Genomic DNA, 20,749 nt, shown 5'->3' with positions numbered 1-20,749 from the left:
AAAAAATGTAAAACCTCATTTATTCTTCATTGTAAGTGGTAAGAGATATTTACTTTTTGATATGCTCAAGCTGATGATGGAATTGGAGTCCACTATCAACCCCTTATAGCTGGAAAGCTTATTTAGTGGCAGCCTGGCACAGCATTGATAAATTCCACAGGTCTGTGGAGAGATTTGTAACTAATAATTAACTTTAGTTTTACTGTTTTCCTTAGCCCATCTCCTAAACGCCACCCCTCTAGACGGTGATGTGCAATGGCCCAGCTGGGCAGCTCTGGCCTCGCTGCCTCTGCCTGTGACCAGCTGGGAAGCTTTGAACAAGTCGCCTCGGTGCAGGCTTTCTGGTTCTGTTTCCTGTCTCCTATTTTATCTGGTCCAATTCAACCGCAGTGCAAAGAACACCTTTTTCTACATACTGAAGGAAAAATCAGTCCAAGAAGCCCTTGATTCTGGTTTGACTATCTGCGCACAATCCTACGTACAATCTTCTCACTAGTCTTGGGAGGAGAAAGGTGGGTTATACCTTTTGAAGAGTCTTCTTTCAAAAATCCTTTCTTTTTCCCCCAGAATGTAACTGTGGCGGGAGAATGTGTGACAGCCAGACTGGAGAATGCCTCGCAGACAGTCCTGAAGTTTCTACTGGCACAGACTGCCCAACCATCAGTAAGAAGATTATCATGAGAACACCAAAAATTAATATCGCCCTTGTATTTAGATGCTTACAAATACTAACTTAAGAGCTCAGTTCTCCAGTGGGCTCAGCACTTTGACCTTGGTCCCACAGGGCACTTAAACATGTAAATATGCACGATGCCCCGCTGACTGAGTATTTAAACATGTTCTCGCTTGCTTGACTGAGCACATGCATACATCCAACTCTGTGATGCAGGCTGAATGTTTACGTACAAACTGCAGAGCAGCAGGGAAGTATCACCAAAGCCACTTCTCTAGACTTTGAGATACAGTGCCTGCAAAATAATATTCTGGCCCTAAAAACTGTCATCACAACTTTATCATCTGTGCTGTCTTGCATATCATTTCTGGTTTTCTACTTGTACACTTAATATAAATTGTTGCTGTTGATGATTTGACAGACATCTATCAGGCAGTTGCTCTTCCACTATCACCTCCTCTATTCTAACTATAGGAAGCCTGGGGAGTTTCCAGAAGTACTATGTTGTAACTATTGGTAACTACTGATATTTTTTTTAAATGTTAGTATAATTATGTCTGTGGTATAATGCAGACCATGTAGCATACATGGGTTCCTAAACTGACTCCCAAGAAGAGGGGTTGTGTGCCTGGAAGTGCAACCAGAAAGAAAACATTTGGGAGCTGCTACCATCAAGAATACGGACTATACAATACCAAGCAAAAGTTTCTGTAGGAATCTGTGTTTCATGTTCACCTAAGTCTCTTGCGTTTAGTGGTGGCATCAATGTCACTGAAAACAAGGTGGTATTGCAAGCATTCAGCAGGGACAAGGATATAGTTCTGCACAAGCGTATTCCAAGCATGTTGCAACTGTTTTTAGAAGTTGCCTTCCTAATCAAATAGGCAGCCAAGAGCCATCTGCTGGACGTCCTTACTTCTCATACCACTAAATTTTAAATACGGAGGTTTGGGTTCTGACAGAATGAAGTTGGGTTTTTGACCCCCATCTGTTGTTCTTCAGGCCACAAACATGCAGAGCCTCTAGGGAATAGCCAGGAAATGCCTCTCTCTCTCTCCCTGCTGATTACGGTGCCGCTGCAGCAGCCTCTCTGAGCAGTCCCATCTGGCGCTGCTCAGCTGGAAGCATCATGACTGTACTGTGGGACCCTGGCAGTGAGCGGATGAAAGTGAAAGAAAAATGGGTATCCATCAGGATCCAGAGGGACCACCATGGGGCAAGAGCACTATAAAGTGAATTTAAGCTATTTGCTGTTCACTGACGCAAACACTGAAGAAAAATGACACTCTCTTATTTTCTTATCAGGCTGCGATAAATGTATTTGGGATTTGACAGATGACATCCGATTAGCAGTTCTGGCTATTGATGAAAGCAAATCGACTTTACTGAGCATTTCTACAGGTGTTGCAGCACAAAAGCGCTTGAATGACCTGAACGTCACTGCCACCCATCTCCAGGTACAAACATTGATGACATTTTACCTTTTAATGTAATTCTAATCTCTGAGTTTCCATTCCATTCCTGTAGATTTTAATCCCTGTTCTCACTAGAGATATAATTTGTTTTCAGATGCACTGACGTTTTTCCCCACACACAGGCGGCAATGTCCAAAAAAAAGAACCATGCTGAGCTTTGGACCATCCAGGTCGATGATGCTGCAGATGAAATGAATGATCTCCTGAGAGAGGCAGCGACACTTGATGAACAGGTTTGTTTATAGCGCCCTGCCAGAGTTCTGAGAGGTTGTGGTTTGTCATATTCACATGCTGGCATAAGAGGTTAGTATAGAATATTTCAGTTGGAAGGGACCTACAACGATCATCTATTCCAACTAGATGCCTGACCACTTCAGGGCTGACCAAAAGTTAAAGCATGTTATTGAGGGCATTGTCCAAATGCCTCTTAAACGCTGACAGGCTTGGAGCATCGACCGCCTCTCTAGGAAGCCTGTTCCAGTGTTTGACCACCCTCTCGGTAAAGAAATGCTTCCTAATGTCCAGTCTAAACCTCTACATTCACCAAACTAGAGTGGGAGTGCCCTGAAAGATAGTTGGGAGAACTTTCTATTTTCTATTTCTAGACTTTCTACTTTACTTTAGCTCTGAATTAAAAGTGTAAATGACCTATCAAGTCTTCTTCCCAGAAAAGGAAGGATGTAGGGCCAAAGTCTGTTGAATGTGGTCAGAGGTTTGTCACCGATCACAAAAAGCCTTTCCTCAGGATCTGAATTTCCACCTACCCCCCTACACGTTTGATCTGAGATAGACACACTGCCTTTCTATTTCACATTTTGATTTCTAATTAAGCAAAGTAACCAACACTAAACTAATTCAGGTTGACTTTGGGAGTATTCTGTATCTATTTCACATGTATGCTCTCATAAAATTAAATTAGCCCTGATTAGACACTTCAAAATACGTTACAAAACTGCCAGTTTAAAAGGTTTTTCACGTACCCACTGAGATGGGAGCCTGATCAGCACTTAAGATATGCTTTAACACAATTGTAATCATAAATGTTGCATCCACATTCGGTTGCCAGGCTATAAAATTAAGGTTATCTGCTCTCAGCTCACATAACACTTTCATTGCACCCTAGAAGAATACTGATATATGTTAAGAGAAGAAATAGGGTTCAGAATTGCTTCTCCTCTATTTTAAAGAGATATTATCAAACATCCTTCTGTTGCTAAGATATATATATATTAGTGAGATACATCACTCTATGTTATTCCCAGAGATAATCACAGCTGTAGTATGTCTAGAGTATATTTCATGCTTATTGCAAAATGCCAGACCTTATATTCACTTACCAATTCCTTCAGAAGACAAAATAAATTATGCCTTAGACTAAAACTCAAATACAGGAGCAAGTAGGAGAAAAAACACAAAGGAAGAGGAGAAAGGACTGTATAGAGAGGTGGAAGAGAAAATTTGGGTTTGGCTGTTTTTAATCAGCTTAGTAGAAAGGGCACTGCAGAATTACACAGACTATGCCTGTGTTCAGAAGAGAGGTTTGATTAAATCAGCTCACATCCCCCTACACCTGTACCTGTGAAAATCTGGCAGTGCTCACATGCCTCCCTCCATGGAGTTTGTAGGCAGGATGATTAAGGTGTTAGGTTTTCTACGAATATTTAGTGAATTTGGATAATAACGTTTTTGTCATCTTCAGTACTACGTGGGGATTTCTTAACTCATTCCTCAGTTTGACTGTCCCTGAACAAATAAATTCAGTGTTTCCTCTGGTCTTTTCTCCCTGGTTATTTCTAATGCTCATTCCACATGAATATTTGTGATTGCTTGTAAAGGCAGAGAAATAATGGCCCCAGACTCTCACAGTGGAAGGAAGGCCACAGTAATAACTCTGAATATATTGAACGTTTTGCTCTTTCAAGGCACTTTTATGGAAAACAGGTGCTAGGGCCTCGAGTGGGTTTTGCAGAGACGTGATGCATCTTCCCTTCAAAGTGCATTTCACGTGCACGTCCCTGTATCTGGGGGGTTGCTGCAGACTCTGATCTAAAGCCCAAAGGCAGGATGAATGCACCAACTGTAGGCAAATCCTCCTGCTAAATGAGAAGAGTAAATGTGACCTGTAACTCCCTGAGTTTGCTTGAGATGAGCTTAGAGTAAAACAGCATGTAGCTCGATCCTGCATGTTTGGCAGAGACTTGGGGGAGCCGAGCACCTTTCCTTCCTGGGCTCTTAGCAAATTTCAGGGCGAGCCTCTGTACATCAGCGGGAATTTGAGGGTCCCTAAGAGCACCCCTCACCCATGCTGCTGTGTTTCCCATCAATCTCATGGCAATCAGCAAACCTGTCTCAGCAATTCCCCAGGTGTCCAATAGTTAAAAGAAAAATCTGGCAAGGAAAGAGCATTATGTAAAGCCAAGCGTGTGTAAAAACAGTAACAAGTTGCTTAAAAGAAGCATGAAGTGGCGATGCTGAGCAACAGAGCATCCACAAGAAACCCTGATAGCAATAAAGGAATACGAATACATAGCGCTTGCCCTTCAAAGACTAAAAAAAACAATAGAAAGGAAATTAAAACCTCGCTATGAACCCTTGCATTTGTTTTAGCCATCCACCCCTGCGGGGCTGGCCGCCCTGGCCCTGCCTCCAAGCACCACCGGGTGCCTTGCAAACCCCGAGGGAACTCGGCGGCTGTGGGCCACGGCCGCTGGCAGCCATGAACCTGCAGCCAGAGCGCGGCTGAGCCCTGCAGGGCTGGAGGACGGCAGCAGAGTCCTCTGCCGTTCTTGCAGCATTAAGCAAGTATGAAGTGAGCACACCGACAGCCAAACACCTTCTGGCTCATGAGGTGTCAGGGCACCCCAAACCCAGAAACTAATTTTACAGTGGGAATTTTTGCTGCTGCAGCCCCAGCAGGGACCGTGAATCAAACGGTGAATCAAACTTACCGTGAATCAAATTTACCACTGGCAAGTGTGTGGTGCGGACTTAATACGTGCACGCGGAGTTAATACGTGCACACACATGCACGCACGTACACACGTACACACACAGGGTCCAGGAAACGTCAATGGCACAGCAGATGTATTTTTTCCTCCTTCCTGGGAAACGCCAGTGAAAATTAAATCTAAGGCCTCCCAAAGTCAGTGACCTTCTAGGAAAGATGATAACTATGACATGGTAACTCTTCATTTCCCTTACATGTAAGGGAACACAATGCAGAGTGCAGCCTCCAATGTAATATAGTATAGGAGTGTGGCTATGCTCTTCAGAGTATTTTGAATCCTCAAGCTTTTTCTTAATTTTAACAAGTTGCAGAGCTGGGGACCTCACTTGAGGGAGACACTGATCTAAAAATGGTTGTGAGCTTGACACCTTATTCTTCAGTCTATATGCTTACTCAGGAAACGCCATACCCAGCAAAATGAGCCAGCCCTGCTGAATGCCTAGGAGACTCAGCAGATGGGAGTTTTACAACTGTACATAATTTATGGCAATTTGATTGCAGCAAATGATGGATAAATACGGGAGAGATTTTAATCTCTCACTCTGCAATTCTGAAAATGCCGACAAGACAGCCCTTCACTTCAAACACCTCTGTAAATACCACTTTATATGATAAATGGACTTTCACATGCTCATCAGGAGAAAGCAAAATGTGTGTTTACACTGCTCATCCTCACACATGCATATAGATCTGAAAAGAAATCTAATGTCTAGCTCACATGGTTTATTCATAGGGAAATGAAGCATCCAGCAAAGGCCTACTGCTACAGAAGGAAACCATGGAGACCAACAACCGTGCTACTCAGCTTGTACAGCAGCTCAGTAATATGAGGGATAACATTCAAGGTAAATAGATTTCTTTCTGGTTCAGCTCAATGTCAAGCATGTATTAATGAAACCTCCAGCAAAAAAAAGTCATAGCACCTGGGCACTCTCGCAAAGCAACCCACACATAGGGCTTTTGCAGCCTGCGATGCCATGATGAAAAGTTGTGTCTCTTAAAAGACAGCTGACACCACAGGCTGACTTGGTCTGACACCCAGAACAAGAGCTTATCTTTCTTTTTTCTCTCTTTGACAGAGCAAAATAATAATACAGGTTTACATGAAATACTTCAAGCTAATTCAGCTTGTAGCCTTTGTTTGTTTGAATAGCTGCTCAAGGTGTTTATATATACTTGTGGCAAAAAAAAAGTCAGTATCAGACTGCTGGGGCTGGATGAAGCCACAAATACAAGCATAGGATGGGAGATGAGAGTGTTCCATGTCTTACTTGTCAGGAGATTCATGGAAGTGCACTTTTCCCATCCTGCTGATAAGTAATGGAGGCCATATGAATAGCTAGAGAGGTTTTTTTAAAATTACGCTTTCCCTTTTGAACCCATAGCAGTCAGTCAGGTCTGACTAACTCTGGTGATCCCTCTGGTGAGTGTTACTTCAATCTAGTTTTTGCCTTTTAGCAAACTGTTGCTGAGTAGGACTGTGCTGGTTCATACAACTTCATGTAGATGCTTCTAAAAACAAAAGGATGCTGAATAGTAAATAATTTGGGGAACCTACTGCTTCCCCAAGCTCAGCGTGGGAGGTGGTGGTGATTTTCTCCTCAAGCTGCTTATTGCTTCATCTGACCAGAATTTCCAATTGAGTTTGGGTCCAGACACATCTACAGAGCATTACAGACTAGCTGTTATCCTCTTGTTCTTTTTTTTTCTGAAATACAGAAGAAGAATCAGAAAACTGCATTTTTATTGCTTTTTTTTTTCCACAGGGAAAGCATGCCCTTTAGTAAAAGTGAAAGGCAGAACTGTAAACTGTGTGGCTAGTGCAGACCATCAGAAATGGTTATAGTGATGCTGATTCACAGTAGGAGAGGTAAACATGATGATGATGATCTCCTAAAATTAGGAAAAGAGTGAAACCAAGATCATTTTCTGTTAAAATGTTGGGACAAACTGTAACCTGTTGTCTCAGTGTCCTCCTCATCTGTCCATATGATGTGAGGGGATGCAGACAAAACTTATTAAGTTCATCTTTGGGCAACATGCTAGAGCAATAAAAGCATCTCCAGAACTAGTATAAATTTCAAAACATAACTTCTCTTCTGACTGTAAATGTATGTATTTTACACCTTCCCAGATGAAGATTTTTTTTTATTTAGAGCCTGTTAAACCTCCCGCCTCTTCAAGAATTTTTACTGTACTATATATCAAAGAATAAATGACAACAGTGAACACCTTCCCAAGCACAATTTTCTCTTAAAAAAGGTTTCCTAGTCAGAGATTATCATCTTCATCTGGAATATCTATGACATATCATTATCATGCTGATATATAAAACTGAGATTAAACCAATTGCAGCCTCTTCTTCTGTACCTCCACAAGTAGCAATAAAACCCCACGTGAACATACTCAGAAGCATCTCTGTCCCCATTACACCTGCATCATGACAGCCTCCATCCTGCCATAGAGCACACTGATTTTTCCCAGTCCTTGGCAAAGCCAACAGTGTAAGAAAGCTGTATATGGCACCAGAATAGAAAGGCTGACTGGCAGCTGAGGTTAAACAGCCCCTTTTTAATTAATAGAAATAATTTATTAACAGACCTGAGCCGTTCTGTCTTAGAGCAATTACTGCGAGCTCTGTGGCAAGTTGTGTAAGGAAGAGCAGTTACATATCAACGGTTATCCTTGCTTATCCTTAACTCCATGGGTGCTTCAACCATTATGTTATTTCAACAAACATAGTTAAGTTAACTTATCCTACCACACAGAAGAGGCAGGCTGAGACCATGCTCATAGGGTGTTACATTTGTACTCCTTTCTTACACCTGTGATGCTAGATCACCTTTGACTGTCTGGCCATCCATCACATCTTATTTCTACAATTTTTGAGCAAAAGTGTCAGCATGAGCCTCACTGTATGTCACCAACAATCACTGGCTGACTTCTGGGGATAGTCCTTTTGTATTATTAATTGGTTTTGGGCACAAAAGGAACAACAGAAGGCAGAAATGTATCTGGTTTGGTGCACAAATAGCACAAAAAGGTTGAGCTATCGTAGAAGAAGCCACATCCATGGCTGTGAATAAAAAGAGAGTGCTCGTTCACCCAGAAAGCAGTTGGAGACAAGTGGGTGAAAATTATTTCCACTATGTTCAAAACTATTCTTCTACAGGGGCATTGCCACCTGTAGAAGGCAAGCCACTGTCTGTTGAAGGGAAGGTCTATGTGGGCACACATGCACATGTGTGTGCCAGCACGAGAAGGAAAAAGAAATCCATGGAGAGCCGCTGGTGGAGATCAGTAACTGCTCAGTATGAGACTTTAAAGCTTCACTAATGAGCTGAGGAGCCAGCCAGAAACCGCGTACAAAGACACTCTGCCAAAGAACCAGTTGTGCCACAATTACACTTCTATTTTTTATAAAAATCTTACAGATGCGTAGTGCTGGCTTTGCCAGCTCTGGTTACCCACAAAAGTAGTGACGAACGCAAGCCAAAGCTACTCACATTGTCGGGCATAAAAGAGGAGGTGGCAGTCGAGGCCAGGGAGTGAGAAGTGGGTAAACTGTGTAATGCCTACACTGGGAATGGGTAAACTCAATTTCAGCTGCAGGGATCCAACAGTGTTTTTTGAACTGAGACCAAAACCTTGAAATAGTATCTATCTCCAAACCAGCTAGGCACTATCAGCCAGAAAGCCATATGTTACCGCTTTAGGGTGCCTCAGACTTCTTCAGATGGAAAAAAAGGTTACTTCAGTCTCCTTGCCATTGTTGTTATTTAATAAACATAACATTTTTGCAGCAGCATTCAAAAACCATGATCCTGGATGAAAGCCCCAGCCTACTACATGCCACAGAACGCAGAATAAAATGATGATCCCAGTCTATAAGAACTGCCAAGCCAAATAATCCACACAACCCATGCCTGCTTAATCTCATCCTCTTCTGATGAGAACCCCACATTTGCCAGAAAGTGTGATATATTTACAGGTTTAATTTTAAGACTGGATTAAACATAATAATTATCTACTATAGAGTTGAGAGATAATTAAAACTTTATTTTGCCATCAGCATGATCTGGATTCACAAAAGTACTTCACAGTATTTACTTCTCTGCAGCCATGCTGGATTGACCATCTGTTCCTTTTTCCCACAGAAATCAGCAGCAAGATGAAATACTACGCAATTCAACAAGAGCTGAGCCCTGACGAAATTGCCCAGAAGCTGAGTGTGGCGGAGGAGATGCTGAAGGAGATCAAACACCGTAAGCCTTTCACTAATCAGAGGCAACTTGCAGATGAGGAGGAAAACGCAGCGAAGGAGTGTAAGTTTTAAATCTGTTTTCCATTCACCCACACGTTGATGTGCAGCTGGCACGGGCCGGGCAGCGCTGGAGGTACTGCTCAGGCCCTGGGGAGGACCAGCAGGCGCTTGGCAAGCACCCACTGCTGTGCCGCAGATGCTGCTGCTTCCAAATGCCTGCCCCAAGCCTCTGCTGGCGCTTGCTGCCCCTGCGGCACAATGGGCAGAAAAATATCTGTGTGTCTGTGTGTCCGTGTGTCCGTGTGTGCCTGTGCACTGCAGCTCCTCAGCGACAGCTGCTTAGGAAGGTTCGTGCCAGGGCTGGAATTGCTCGTGCTAACCTCTTCCTTCCCCCCTGCCAGCTCTGCCATGGGGACAGTAAACTCCAGCAGAGAGAAAAACTGCTCGTATGGGAAAGAGTGGCAGCCTAATCCTCACAGCTCGGTGAACATGAGTCAGAGCCCCAGGACAATAAGGACTGTCTTCTCCAGAATAGCCTGCTTAGCTGTGACAATGAAAAACAAATGAAGAGCATAGAAAGCCAAGCCTAGTTTCTTTTAGGAAAAGCTGCTTGAGAGGGGGAATTAATGGGATTAAAATGAGATACTAAAACGAGAGGCATCTTTCCTTTTCAAAAGAGGAGTGAAAATTAAAATCTAGGTATATGATCTCTCAAGTCAGCTTTTAGCAAATGTGTTTTACTGTCCCCTGAGTAACAGCAACAGAAAATGTTGCATAGGTAAGTTTTGTCAGAAATCCAAGCTTCGGACTAATCAGTGGCCTCTGATTTTTCTCCCAGTGCTACAGCAAGTTGAAGAGTTCCACGAGAGGTACAATGACACCAGATCTCTGGTATCGGATGTGCTGGAGCAGCTCAGCGAACAGGATGTCAAGCTGTCAGACCTGGAGGAGGCATTAGACCAGGCGCTTGACTATGTTATACAAACGGAGGATATAAATAAGGAAAACACAGCCAGTCTTCAAAGGCGTGAGGTACTATGCAGTACATTTATCATAACTGTTGTCTGTGAACACTCCGTCTCTGCTGGCGCTTAAAATAGTAGATTGCAAACAATTTAGATTCAGGAATCACCACAGCAAAAAACAATCTCTTGGACCACTCAGCAGGATGAGTTTGACTCTCCAGTTCTGAGAAACAAGTTGTGGAAGTGCTAGGTACTATTATTTATTCATGGAGTGACAATTAATGACAAGTTTTGGCATGGCATGTCTCAGCAGGCCAAGGAAGAGAAGGATACTAATGCCTAAACTAGGAAGATGTATTACAACAAAACCCAAGGAGCTTAAAATTCCATGCAGCATGGCTGCTATAAATATTGTGGTGGGATTGTTTCACCTATTATGTACTGATTTATAATGTGGAAGGACTTCGTGCTCACAAAAGTAATTACATTCTATTAAAACAATTATTTATAAAGACTCTGCAGTGCACTTATCCCTGGGCCTGTGAGTGCATTCACACCATCTAGTCCAAACTTTCTCTTTGGTCCTCTTTAAACAAAATGCATCCCCATTTTTTCAGGAAGAGCAGATGATTGTCCTTGCATCTTCAAGCATGAATCCACTAACTGCTCCACAACAGACACCTTGAAACTGGGTTTCCTACTTGCTGGGTGAACAGCCTAGCTATAAGGCTACAGCAGTTTTCCCTTACGCTCTGTTCAAATGAATAGTTCCAGTATTTTGAACAAAGTAATCACTCCAGAGAAGAGCTCAGAGGAGACCTGTCCCCTACAGCATGGAAGGGGGGGCACGCTTGCCTGTAAGTGGTGGTATTAGGTTCAAATCCCATCTGGCTGATGAGGAAATTGAATTTTCAGGTCTCTTATCCCAGAAAAGTTCCCAATCCATCAGCCATACAGAAAGGCTATTTCTTCTCCTCCCAGCAGTTTTGTGACTCTTTCTCCGTTCTCTTTAGTTTCCTTTAAGGGAAGCAAAACCAGAATGTCCCACCTAAAACTTTTCATTTATTTTTTTCAGCAAGGAAGAAAATGACAAAAAGAACAATTTGGGACCATTTGAAGCAAACTGTTTTCATGTCAATGGCTGAAATTGTTTGGATTCTGCAGGAGAGGGGTTTAGGGAACAATTTTGTGATTTGAAGAACGATCTTGCAAATTCAGGCCAACCTTTGGTTTTCATAGCATCAGTGGCTGAGTTTTGAGCTCTTGAAATTTGCAGCGCTTGATGTGGAAGGTCTAATAATTCAATAGCGAAATCAGGCGCGCTGTTCTCACGAATTCTTCTACAAGCAGCTTGGGATCCTTATGTACAAAGCCTCTTCTGTTGTTCCATTGTTTCATAATTACAGTGCCAAGCTGCAGCTCGTCTCACATTTATGAAGCAAAGCCTGAAGCGTGTAGTCGCAACTGTTCCGTTTTTAACCAGTTGGATCTTCATTATTCCTCACAATGAAGGCAAATGCTGTACAAAAGAGACTGTTCACATTAGCTTTACTGTTGACAAGGAAAAGAGATCTCTGTACTGTAGATTTAAAAAATCTCCAGAAAAAAACTAGTCACCTGACCACTATGAAAAATCCATGTTTAACTTGTCTCTGCTGGCAGTGCACTGAATAATACTTCATTCCAATAATTGCTCATGCTGTAATATAAAATGAAATTAATAAGTTTAAAAAAACCCCAACATTTATTTCACAAAGACAAGAAAATGCAAAGAGTCACATTATAATATGCAGCTATCAGAGACGTCTGGGAAAAACTTAGACTTCAAATTTGTCTAAAATCTATTTAGTTCATCACTTAATCTTCTGAATTAACATTAATAAATTTAACAAAAATGGTAACACTGTATTTTAGCAATGCACAGCCAGTTTTGGATGTGATTTAATTTTATTTTATTTTTTGTAGAAACAACATGAGAAAATAAAAGAGCAAATAGATGAAGTGAACGGCATTCTGCTAAGTGCCACAACTGTTTTGGCAGGACCACAAAAGGTCAACTCTGAGTTAAGTGAGGTAATAAAGGTAGGTGCCTCAGTGATTTGTTTAAATGATATGTCCTGATTTTTTGAACTTTTAAGTCATGTGTTTAGACCACTAAATAAAAACCTCTCTTTTTTTATACTGCTTTAATGAAATACTGATAAAAATTCCCCCCAAAAAGTATAAATCTTCCCAGATGAAAAGCTCTGTAATTATATTTTACTGCCTTGGAAAAATAATTATAAGGACATCTTACTGTAGGCAGAGCTGAATGAAGGATTTTGCTGTAGAGTTCTCAATCATTTTATTACAAGCAGCTGCCAAAAGATAAAAGACTGCACTATATGCTAAATGCCTTTTCCCGTGCCTGCAAGTGAGCACAGGAGAAGGCTAAAGATCCCACATATCAGTGTTAAAACCAGTCACCGTCAGAGCGTAAAACATATATAAACAGATTGCCTATAGAAATCCTCTTCTGGAACTGTAGACTACTACCCAGTGTTTTGAATGAGACAAGGTGTTGTAGGAAACTTTTAGAAATTTTTAATTTTCGGACCTTCTATGAAAAAATGAAGAAAATAAAACCGGGATTTTTCTAACTAAAATATTTACCAAAGCTGCTTTTTTTTTCATGTTTTATTTTAAAATTTTGAGACAATTTAAGACAAATGAAAATTCTCCACAAACATACATTTTGGTCACAGTTGCCCACTTCTTTTTTTAACACAAAAGCAAATATCAAAAGTTATTAATTTTTCTTTGAAAAAGTAATTTGAGAAAACAGAAAGAAGACGGCTTGCTTTATAACCATCCCGGGGTGATCAAGCAGTATGATTTTATTTTTCTCCTGTGTTTTGTGCAAAACAAATTGCTGCAGTTTATCATTTCGGGTTCCCCGCTCCTGTGGGTAAGTTTACACATAGGGGACGTTCACACAGTATACAACATACTACTGCTTCCATCCTCATCAGCAATAAGTATTTTCACGCTTCACTCACTCACCCGTTTTCTCTCACTCCATTTCCTTTTTTTGTGTATTTTGAGGCCACATTTATAATCCTCAAGCATATCAGCAAGCTTGTGTGTTGGAGAGAAGGCGAATGTAGGTCCATTTGGTCTTCCCCACGAGTATTTCATATAAGAAAGAAGTATGGCTAAGGCAAAGGGATACTACTTCTCCTGGCCTACATATAGGTAGTATTTAGGTGGACTGATTTACAAATTAGACTAACCCAAGATGTCTTAGCATGAGGGATGTCTCTGTGCAAGGAGACAGAAAGGGGCCAGGGCCCACAGTGTGGCACAGCTTACAGCCGTACAGCTAAACTCTCTGGCCCTCTGCAGCAATTGCCAAATTGTCCCCGGGGCGCAGGCTCTGCCCCATGCTGTTCCCCAGGGAGGCAGGTTTGGGAGAGTGGCAGCTGGCCAGGGCCAAAACAGTGCCAGGGCCCGTGCAGTAACAGCATGATGCGTAAGCCCACCCACCCCAGCACTATTTAGTTTACTTGTATAGTTATCATTTAGAAGTCCCAAAAACTAATTTCCGGCCTGCAGTATTCACAGAAAAGAGGTTAAAAAAAAAAAAAAATTGGGTTCCACCTCCCAATTTAAGAAGAACCACAATGAGGGGATTTTTGCAAAGATCTGGCTTAATTACTTCACCTATTAGCACTTTCTTCTGAAAAACTTGTCGTTGGCACCATTCCAGAGCAAACATAAAGGATAGTAAGACATTCCTCAACTGTCTTTCCTTGGTATTTTACACATGTCTCTCTAATATCTTTTTAAAGGATTCCTGGAATTTTGGTTGATTTTTATCTTCCTGCATTTGTCTTGCCATACTGACATTCACGGGACAGATTCTTTTTGATCTTTCCTCTTTTTTATCTGTTAAAAATGTATCATCAAACAAATATAACATAAAACAACAACATTATAATAATATAAAAGGTAAAATAAAAAATAATAATCAAAATACAGACTTGATTTTTTACAATTTTCATCTTCTTTCCTTCCTTCCATATTTTGTTCAGAATGTGTCAGGGTTCTACGCAGAAATAGATGGAGCGAAAAAGGAATTGCAAGAAAAACTAGCCAATCTGTCTCTGTTTGATGATGATTTGGTAGAAAAGGCTATGCATCATGCGCACAACCTAAGAAGACTTGCTGATGAGCTGGACCGGTAAAATTTAACTTCAGCAGACTCTGTTCATACAAATGCTACTGATTGAACAGCTGAATAAACTAAAAGACAAGCAGAAACAGTGACATTAGATATGCTGTCTGTAAATGGGCACTAAACAAATCACTCTGAAGTCATGTATGGAAGGACTCGTCAAGGTCCAGAGGGAACAGCTGAAGTTCAGCTAAGCAAAATCTATTAATCTTTTCAGAGAATAAACAAATATATATCTTGCGTGACATTCTCCCCTTTCTAATTTGGCATGTTCTTCTCTTCCCATAGCAAGAGAACAGAAAAGGTAGATCACTGAAAAGTAAAAAAATACAGGCAGATTAAATGGGGTTTGCACAAACAGCTCATGTCAGTAAGTTCATTCACATTAAAAAATGTTTAGCATTATGGGCCAAAAAATGGGCTTTGGGATAATTCTTGTTCAAGAACTGGTTTACAGATGGAGTAGTTCTGATACTCAGTAGGTTTTGTCCCAGTGAAACTGGCCCGCTGTAACACCAAAAACTTACTGTAAGTCTTCCTAGTTTGCTGGAAGATACTACACGCATCAACTTCCCCCCTCTTTACTGAAAAGCCACTTTTAGACAGATTTGAAATACGACTTTATTTGCAATTGGGACTACCCATGGAAAAATCACTGCCGCAAATGAATTCTTAAATAAAATATTTCACCAAATTCTACCTTAAGTAACATCATGGACGTATGCTTTTGGAAGATAAACTTAAAACTACTCTTCAAGTATATTATCTAAATACCAGTTGTTTCTTAATATTAATATGCCCTAGATAGGAGATTAAATCAGAAAAAAAAAAATAACAGATGGTCTTCTTCTATACAACCGTATAAAGCTGACATCTGAAACTCTGCTCTATAGTGCCACACAAACTACAGACAGCCTAAAAAACAGACAGTATGTTCAGTCTGAGATCAGCTAACTGGGGGCAGCAGAATCACTTGAAAGAAAATACTCCATATAGCTAGCCTTCATCCCTTACCAAAATAATTTAAAAACGACTACCAAATCCAACACATTACAAATTTAATAGAAAGCAAACAGAAATAATGATGAAGTATGCAGATGGAAATGTGCTGACTCTTTTATTTGTTGAGAAGATTGTCCTGCAGTGAAACTTTAATCCTTTAAAAAATTTAGCCTGTCTTCAAATAATTTTGGTTTTTATGGGTTTGCTTTATAAGCCTGTTAGGTTTTTATTTGGTAGAGTTTCTTCTTTTGTCTTGGGGGAATATAGCAGGAAATTCTTGCAACAATGCTGAATCTGGAAACTTAATAAGCCCTCCGTGTGCAAACTCTTTGAAGTGAATACACACACGTGTATACATATATTTAGAGGCTATATCTAACGTATAGTCTGCATTCTGTTTATCACAAAAATATAAAAATATAATACTTAGACAAAGTTGCTAACAGCTGAAGGTTGAGTCCTAAACCAACTGCTGTTTGGAATCTCCCCTGAAGACCAGTTATCACCTAATACGCAAATCAAGCTCTACCATGCCAGCAAAGCTATCTTGTATTTTTGAAATCTAACTTCTTGCAAAGTTTGATGATCATGGGCAGTTCTTCATCTGATTCTCCCCCTTTTCCCACATACTTTTGGAAAGTATAAACAGCCCAGTGGTACAGCTGTCCTGATCACTGGCACGTACAGTTCTTTCCATTCACGGCCAGCAGTTATTCCTAAAGAAGGACAACTGATAGATGTTATTCTGTTAATTTATGGAATATATAATCTAGATTTAAAAAGATAAAAGCTCAGTAGTCACTTGTTGCTGCTCACATAGACGTTAAGGGCAAAATTCCCAGAGTTAAACCACGGGGAGGTACCTTCTATCCACATAGTTTTCACCTGCTTCAGCCTGACATAAATGGTCATACACAATGAAGAGAATGCTACCTAGGCCAAGTATATTTATGTGCATGATTATAGTAGTGTAGATATGTAGTCAGAATTCACAGAATGTTAAGAAAATTAATCCATTTGAAACTACTTTGATTCCATTCGGTTTCTTCCTCCTTTTACTCTCTTTTTAACAGGAATTTATATGGTGTTGATACAAATGGGTTGGTACAAAGGGCAATAAATGCTTCAAATGTGTATGAAAACATTGCCAGTTATATTGAAGAAGCTAATAAAGCTGCATTGCTGGCACTGAACACAACAAACAGGGTCAATGATGTAAGTAATTTTCATAATATCGGCTTTTACTTTGCAATGCTTCAGGGACTTTGGACACCTAAGTATAAAGAAGAAACAAGATTTAGCTTGACTGTCAGCATTGAACTTCTCACTGCACATTTTGCTTCACTGACTATTTCCTGAATTAAATCCTAGGTGGTTAATTATTCCGCCAGACTGAAGTTGCCTGGTATTTGAAAAGATGCAACCAGTTCTTCTGTCCCTATGTACAAGTCCCAAAGCTGCTCCATGTTGTCACTCAAATTGAGGCATTTCTGTGAAAGTCCAGACAACGCCCTGGCCCTGTAGGAACCTGATCTGGCATTTAGCACTCGAGTCCTCCTACTCCTCACAGCACCATGTGGCAGAAAAGGTGCTCAAGACATCTAACAGAAGCATCACTGTTTCTCATAGAAAATCAAGTTAAAAGGGGGCAAATAGCCCACTCACACACTCAGTGCAGGGATGAGGATGCTAATTTTGTCTCTGGCCTTGCTGTTCTAAAATATTTTATACATATTTTTGCATGTATACACTTTCCAACCTATATACATGCTACTTAACAGCAATTTATTAGTGGCCTAGCAAGAGGATTTGGTTAGATTACAGGGGCCTGAACCCCAGGGAGCTGTGGGATTTCGAGTCCAGCCCTCTGCTTCCAGCACGCTACTGGGGACTGCAAGGCAGCTCCCCACACAGTGCAAGTGTTCATCACCCACCCGAGATGACAGTAGAAATGAACAGTCACAGTGCCTACCTAACATGTAGCGTGATTATCACGTTGACCATACTGGAGCTGATAAATTAAGAGGACTTCTGTGCTTTCTGCATCTTTGTTATTCAGTGTTGTTGTCTGGAAAAAATACATTTCTCTAAACTTTAATTGCAATCTACAGAAAATTTTGCTTTTCAGACTTTTTTTCCTAATCCAGCTGCCAATCTTAGATGTTAACAAAGCAAATGAAACAGCAGTGACTTTGTAGTTACCTTTATATGAAGTAATATGTTGTCCACAATTAAACACAATAAAGAGGAACATTTCATAAGCTTTATTCTGAATTTCTTTTTTGGAACATACTTGTAGGCTGCAGTTGGAATTGATACTCAGATCATTTACCATAAAGGTAAAAGTGAAGAACTTCTCAACCGAGCCACGGAGCTACAACGGACAGCAGATTACAGTAAATATACATCCTTTCTACTTTCCCAGTCAGTTTATAAGCATGCACGTTAAAATAAATTCCAAAAGCACATCGCTAAGGCAGAACTACTGCTGTAACAGAATAGTGTATTGATCAAAGTTACCACACAAAGTACTTGAAATGGCCGCAGGCACAGTTTGCGTAGTTCATGTGTTGCCATCCTGCCAGATGCTGAAAGTTTATTTCATTTGCAAAAGGACCATTTCAGGTACAACCACTGTTTAAATATGTGATCCTGCAAACAGTTGTTCACAGGTAAATATACTCAATCAAGTGGTTCAACTGAAATCAATTCACAACAGTTTAAGTGTTCAGAAAACTGGATTTCACCAGTGAAGGATAATAATAAATTTTAAAGTATTTTGGCCTTTTTTCACTGAAAATGAAAGCAAGCTCTAAAATTACAGAAATGACCTCTTCAATTTTTCAGGACCTTTTGAGTTCCTTAAAACTTTTCCTGTATACTTGTTGCAGCTATTCTCAGCAGTTCTGGTAAAGCAAAGAGAGATAGTACTGACTGAGATACAGGTCTCCCGATTTTTCTAAGCCCTGTGGCAAGCAAATAATGGCTGGGAGCTGCAAGGTTGCTTTTTCCTTTAGATTATGTGAAGTCCAGAGTGCTAGTATGCCCTATACTAAAAGAGGCTATAGTATACTGCCTATGGTGTATTAAATGTTTAATAACATACCTCCACAGGATGAAATTTACCTTTTTAAATGCCACTTTGATGCCACTCAACTGTACCTCCCATTTTCTCCCCACAGGTAACGATTTAACCATTGCAGACACTAGCCAGCATGTTAATGGCACTCTTGCCAGAATGAATGCTCTGAGAAGACAACTGATGAGAGCCATCACAAAAATGCAATCAGCAGAGCCAGGTTGTAAGAGGAACTTCATCGTTATGATGCTTTATCTTCATACATTTAAGATCATACTTTATCTTTGCATATGGCCTATGAAGTTGGTATTAAGATTTCAGTCCCAGGGAGGCCTAAAGGAATTTGACTGAAACTATGAGACCTAGACAGCAAATATCCAGATTTAACACATCCATAATGAAATTATATGTTCTGCCATCTGAAATTATTAACTTTCTTCTTGATCCTCCTTACTACAATTGTCCACTCCCATGTTACTCTTTCAGGCTTTGGAGAATCTACAAATCTGTGGATTTATTTGATTGATAGTCAAAATTTAATTCACATATACATCACACCTGGCAAGTAGAGTATTTGGGAGGTAATTACCGGCAGTCTTGATTGACAAAATCTCACCTTAGTTTTTCAGAAAAGAGACATCATAGACCATCCATCAAGTATATCTGAAGGTATTGACACGGTCAAGATTTCTTCATTAACGTCAACTAAAAGTGGCTGGTTTTTACTGCCAAGACATTATCATATGCAAAATGCCACAGCTTTTACAAATACAGTAGTTGGTAACTCAAAAAAAAAATAAAAACCCCAAAATGCCAGGTATGAAAAAACAAAACCACTTCAGTACCTTGGGTTTCTCTCCTTCAAAAATAACTTTCATGAAAAATATTCAACAAATACATGCATTTTCTTTTAAAAACTTGATGAAAAACAAGGTATTTTTTAATCTCTGTTCCAACTTCCTTGGCTATATAACACCCATCAAAATTCAAGGACATTGAAAATTTCTAACAATCTAGAATGGAAATAAGAATTTGTTAAATTTTAAGAAATAATATAACTGTAGACCAACTACAGGAAGTTTTTAATATTCCCTGTGGAAATAAAGAGAAAGCCAACCAAGCAAGGTTGGGTACCCATTCTACAGAAGGTAAAATCCCCTTAGCCTCACCACGTTCTAAGTACTGGTTATAGCTCACTTGAATCTTCAAAAGAGTTCATTTATTCTCATCCCCTATTTATTTTGCAGTGGAGGCCAGAGAGCGTTTGGAGCAAGCTAAACTGAAGACTGCAGAGGCTGTAAGTGCTACCATGACAGTAACGCAGGCTACGACCCCCATGGATGAGAACGTGAGGTTGTGGTCTCAGAACTTGCAAGAATTCCAGCACAAATCAGCGGCGTACGACAGTGCTGTGCATTCAGCTGGGGATGCAGGTACAGTGACCTGAATTTTGCCATTCCTTAACGTTAAAAGGTCAGTGAATCATTGCAACATCATGTTGTATAAATAATTTACATTGCATATTCATTGCATATAATCTTCTAGCATTTTACCTCCATGAAAACATTTCAAAAATTAGTAGTTGTCTAGAGACTTGACTGGACTTTAAAACTTTTGGATACTTGGGCATTTCCAAAATTACTTAAACAATTAAGGGCTGAAGTCTTGTTGGTTTTTAAGTCGTTTTATCAGGATATCAAGGTCACACTAACAACAGACAGCTTGTTTAAATACTTCTCGCTGTTACGATTGGCGGTTCAGTTATTATTTTTTTAACATTGGGAGGCATTTGAAAACAGGGCCCTTTTGTCCTCAGTAGTACAAACATGGAGGAGAAATGGTCCCTGACTTGATGAGCTTGTAGTCTAAACAAACGGGGCAAAGAGGATTAGGGAGGAAATATAATATTTAAGCAGGGTGATTGTTGGAAAAGCTTGTAAACATCACATTAATTCCATTTTTATTATCGAGGGGAGGAGGAAGAGTCGAGTAAAAATTGGAAGATTTGTTACGAAAGATATAAGGTAAATAAAAAGACAAAAGAAAAACTGAGGAAGGCTACAAAATT

At 40.3% G+C, this 20,749-nt stretch overlaps 1 protein-coding gene across 2 annotated transcripts in view; it reads left to right on the top strand.

The window, feature by feature from the left end:
* LAMA4 (laminin subunit alpha 4) overlaps nt 1-20,749 on the top strand; it is a 116,185-nt gene that overhangs the window by 51,381 nt on the left and 44,055 nt on the right. Inside the window, exons 6-17 of one of the 2 annotated variants that reach the window (XM_075498583.1) lie at nt 568-663; nt 1,979-2,130; nt 2,271-2,381; nt 5,889-6,000; nt 9,313-9,480; nt 10,258-10,451; nt 12,350-12,466; nt 14,458-14,606; nt 16,676-16,817; nt 17,902-17,998; nt 18,785-18,901; nt 19,929-20,114. In XM_075498583.1, coding sequence (XP_075354698.1) covers nt 568-663; nt 1,979-2,130; nt 2,271-2,381; nt 5,889-6,000; nt 9,313-9,480; nt 10,258-10,451; nt 12,350-12,466; nt 14,458-14,606; nt 16,676-16,817; nt 17,902-17,998; nt 18,785-18,901; nt 19,929-20,114 — 1,641 coding nt within the window. Of the gene's footprint in view, nt 1-567; nt 664-1,763; nt 1,828-1,978; nt 2,131-2,270; nt 2,382-5,888; nt 6,001-9,312; nt 9,481-10,257; nt 10,452-12,349; nt 12,467-14,457; nt 14,607-16,675; nt 16,818-17,901; nt 17,999-18,784; nt 18,902-19,928; nt 20,115-20,749 lie in introns of those variants that run through there. The other variant, XM_075498584.1, reaches the window with a different exon arrangement.

This window comes from Mycteria americana, chromosome 3, assembly GCF_035582795.1.
Source record: "Mycteria americana isolate JAX WOST 10 ecotype Jacksonville Zoo and Gardens chromosome 3, USCA_MyAme_1.0, whole genome shotgun sequence".
Classification (NCBI taxonomy): domain Eukaryota; kingdom Metazoa; phylum Chordata; class Aves; order Ciconiiformes; family Ciconiidae; genus Mycteria; species Mycteria americana.
This window is presented reverse-complemented; position numbering and strand designations above follow the sequence as displayed.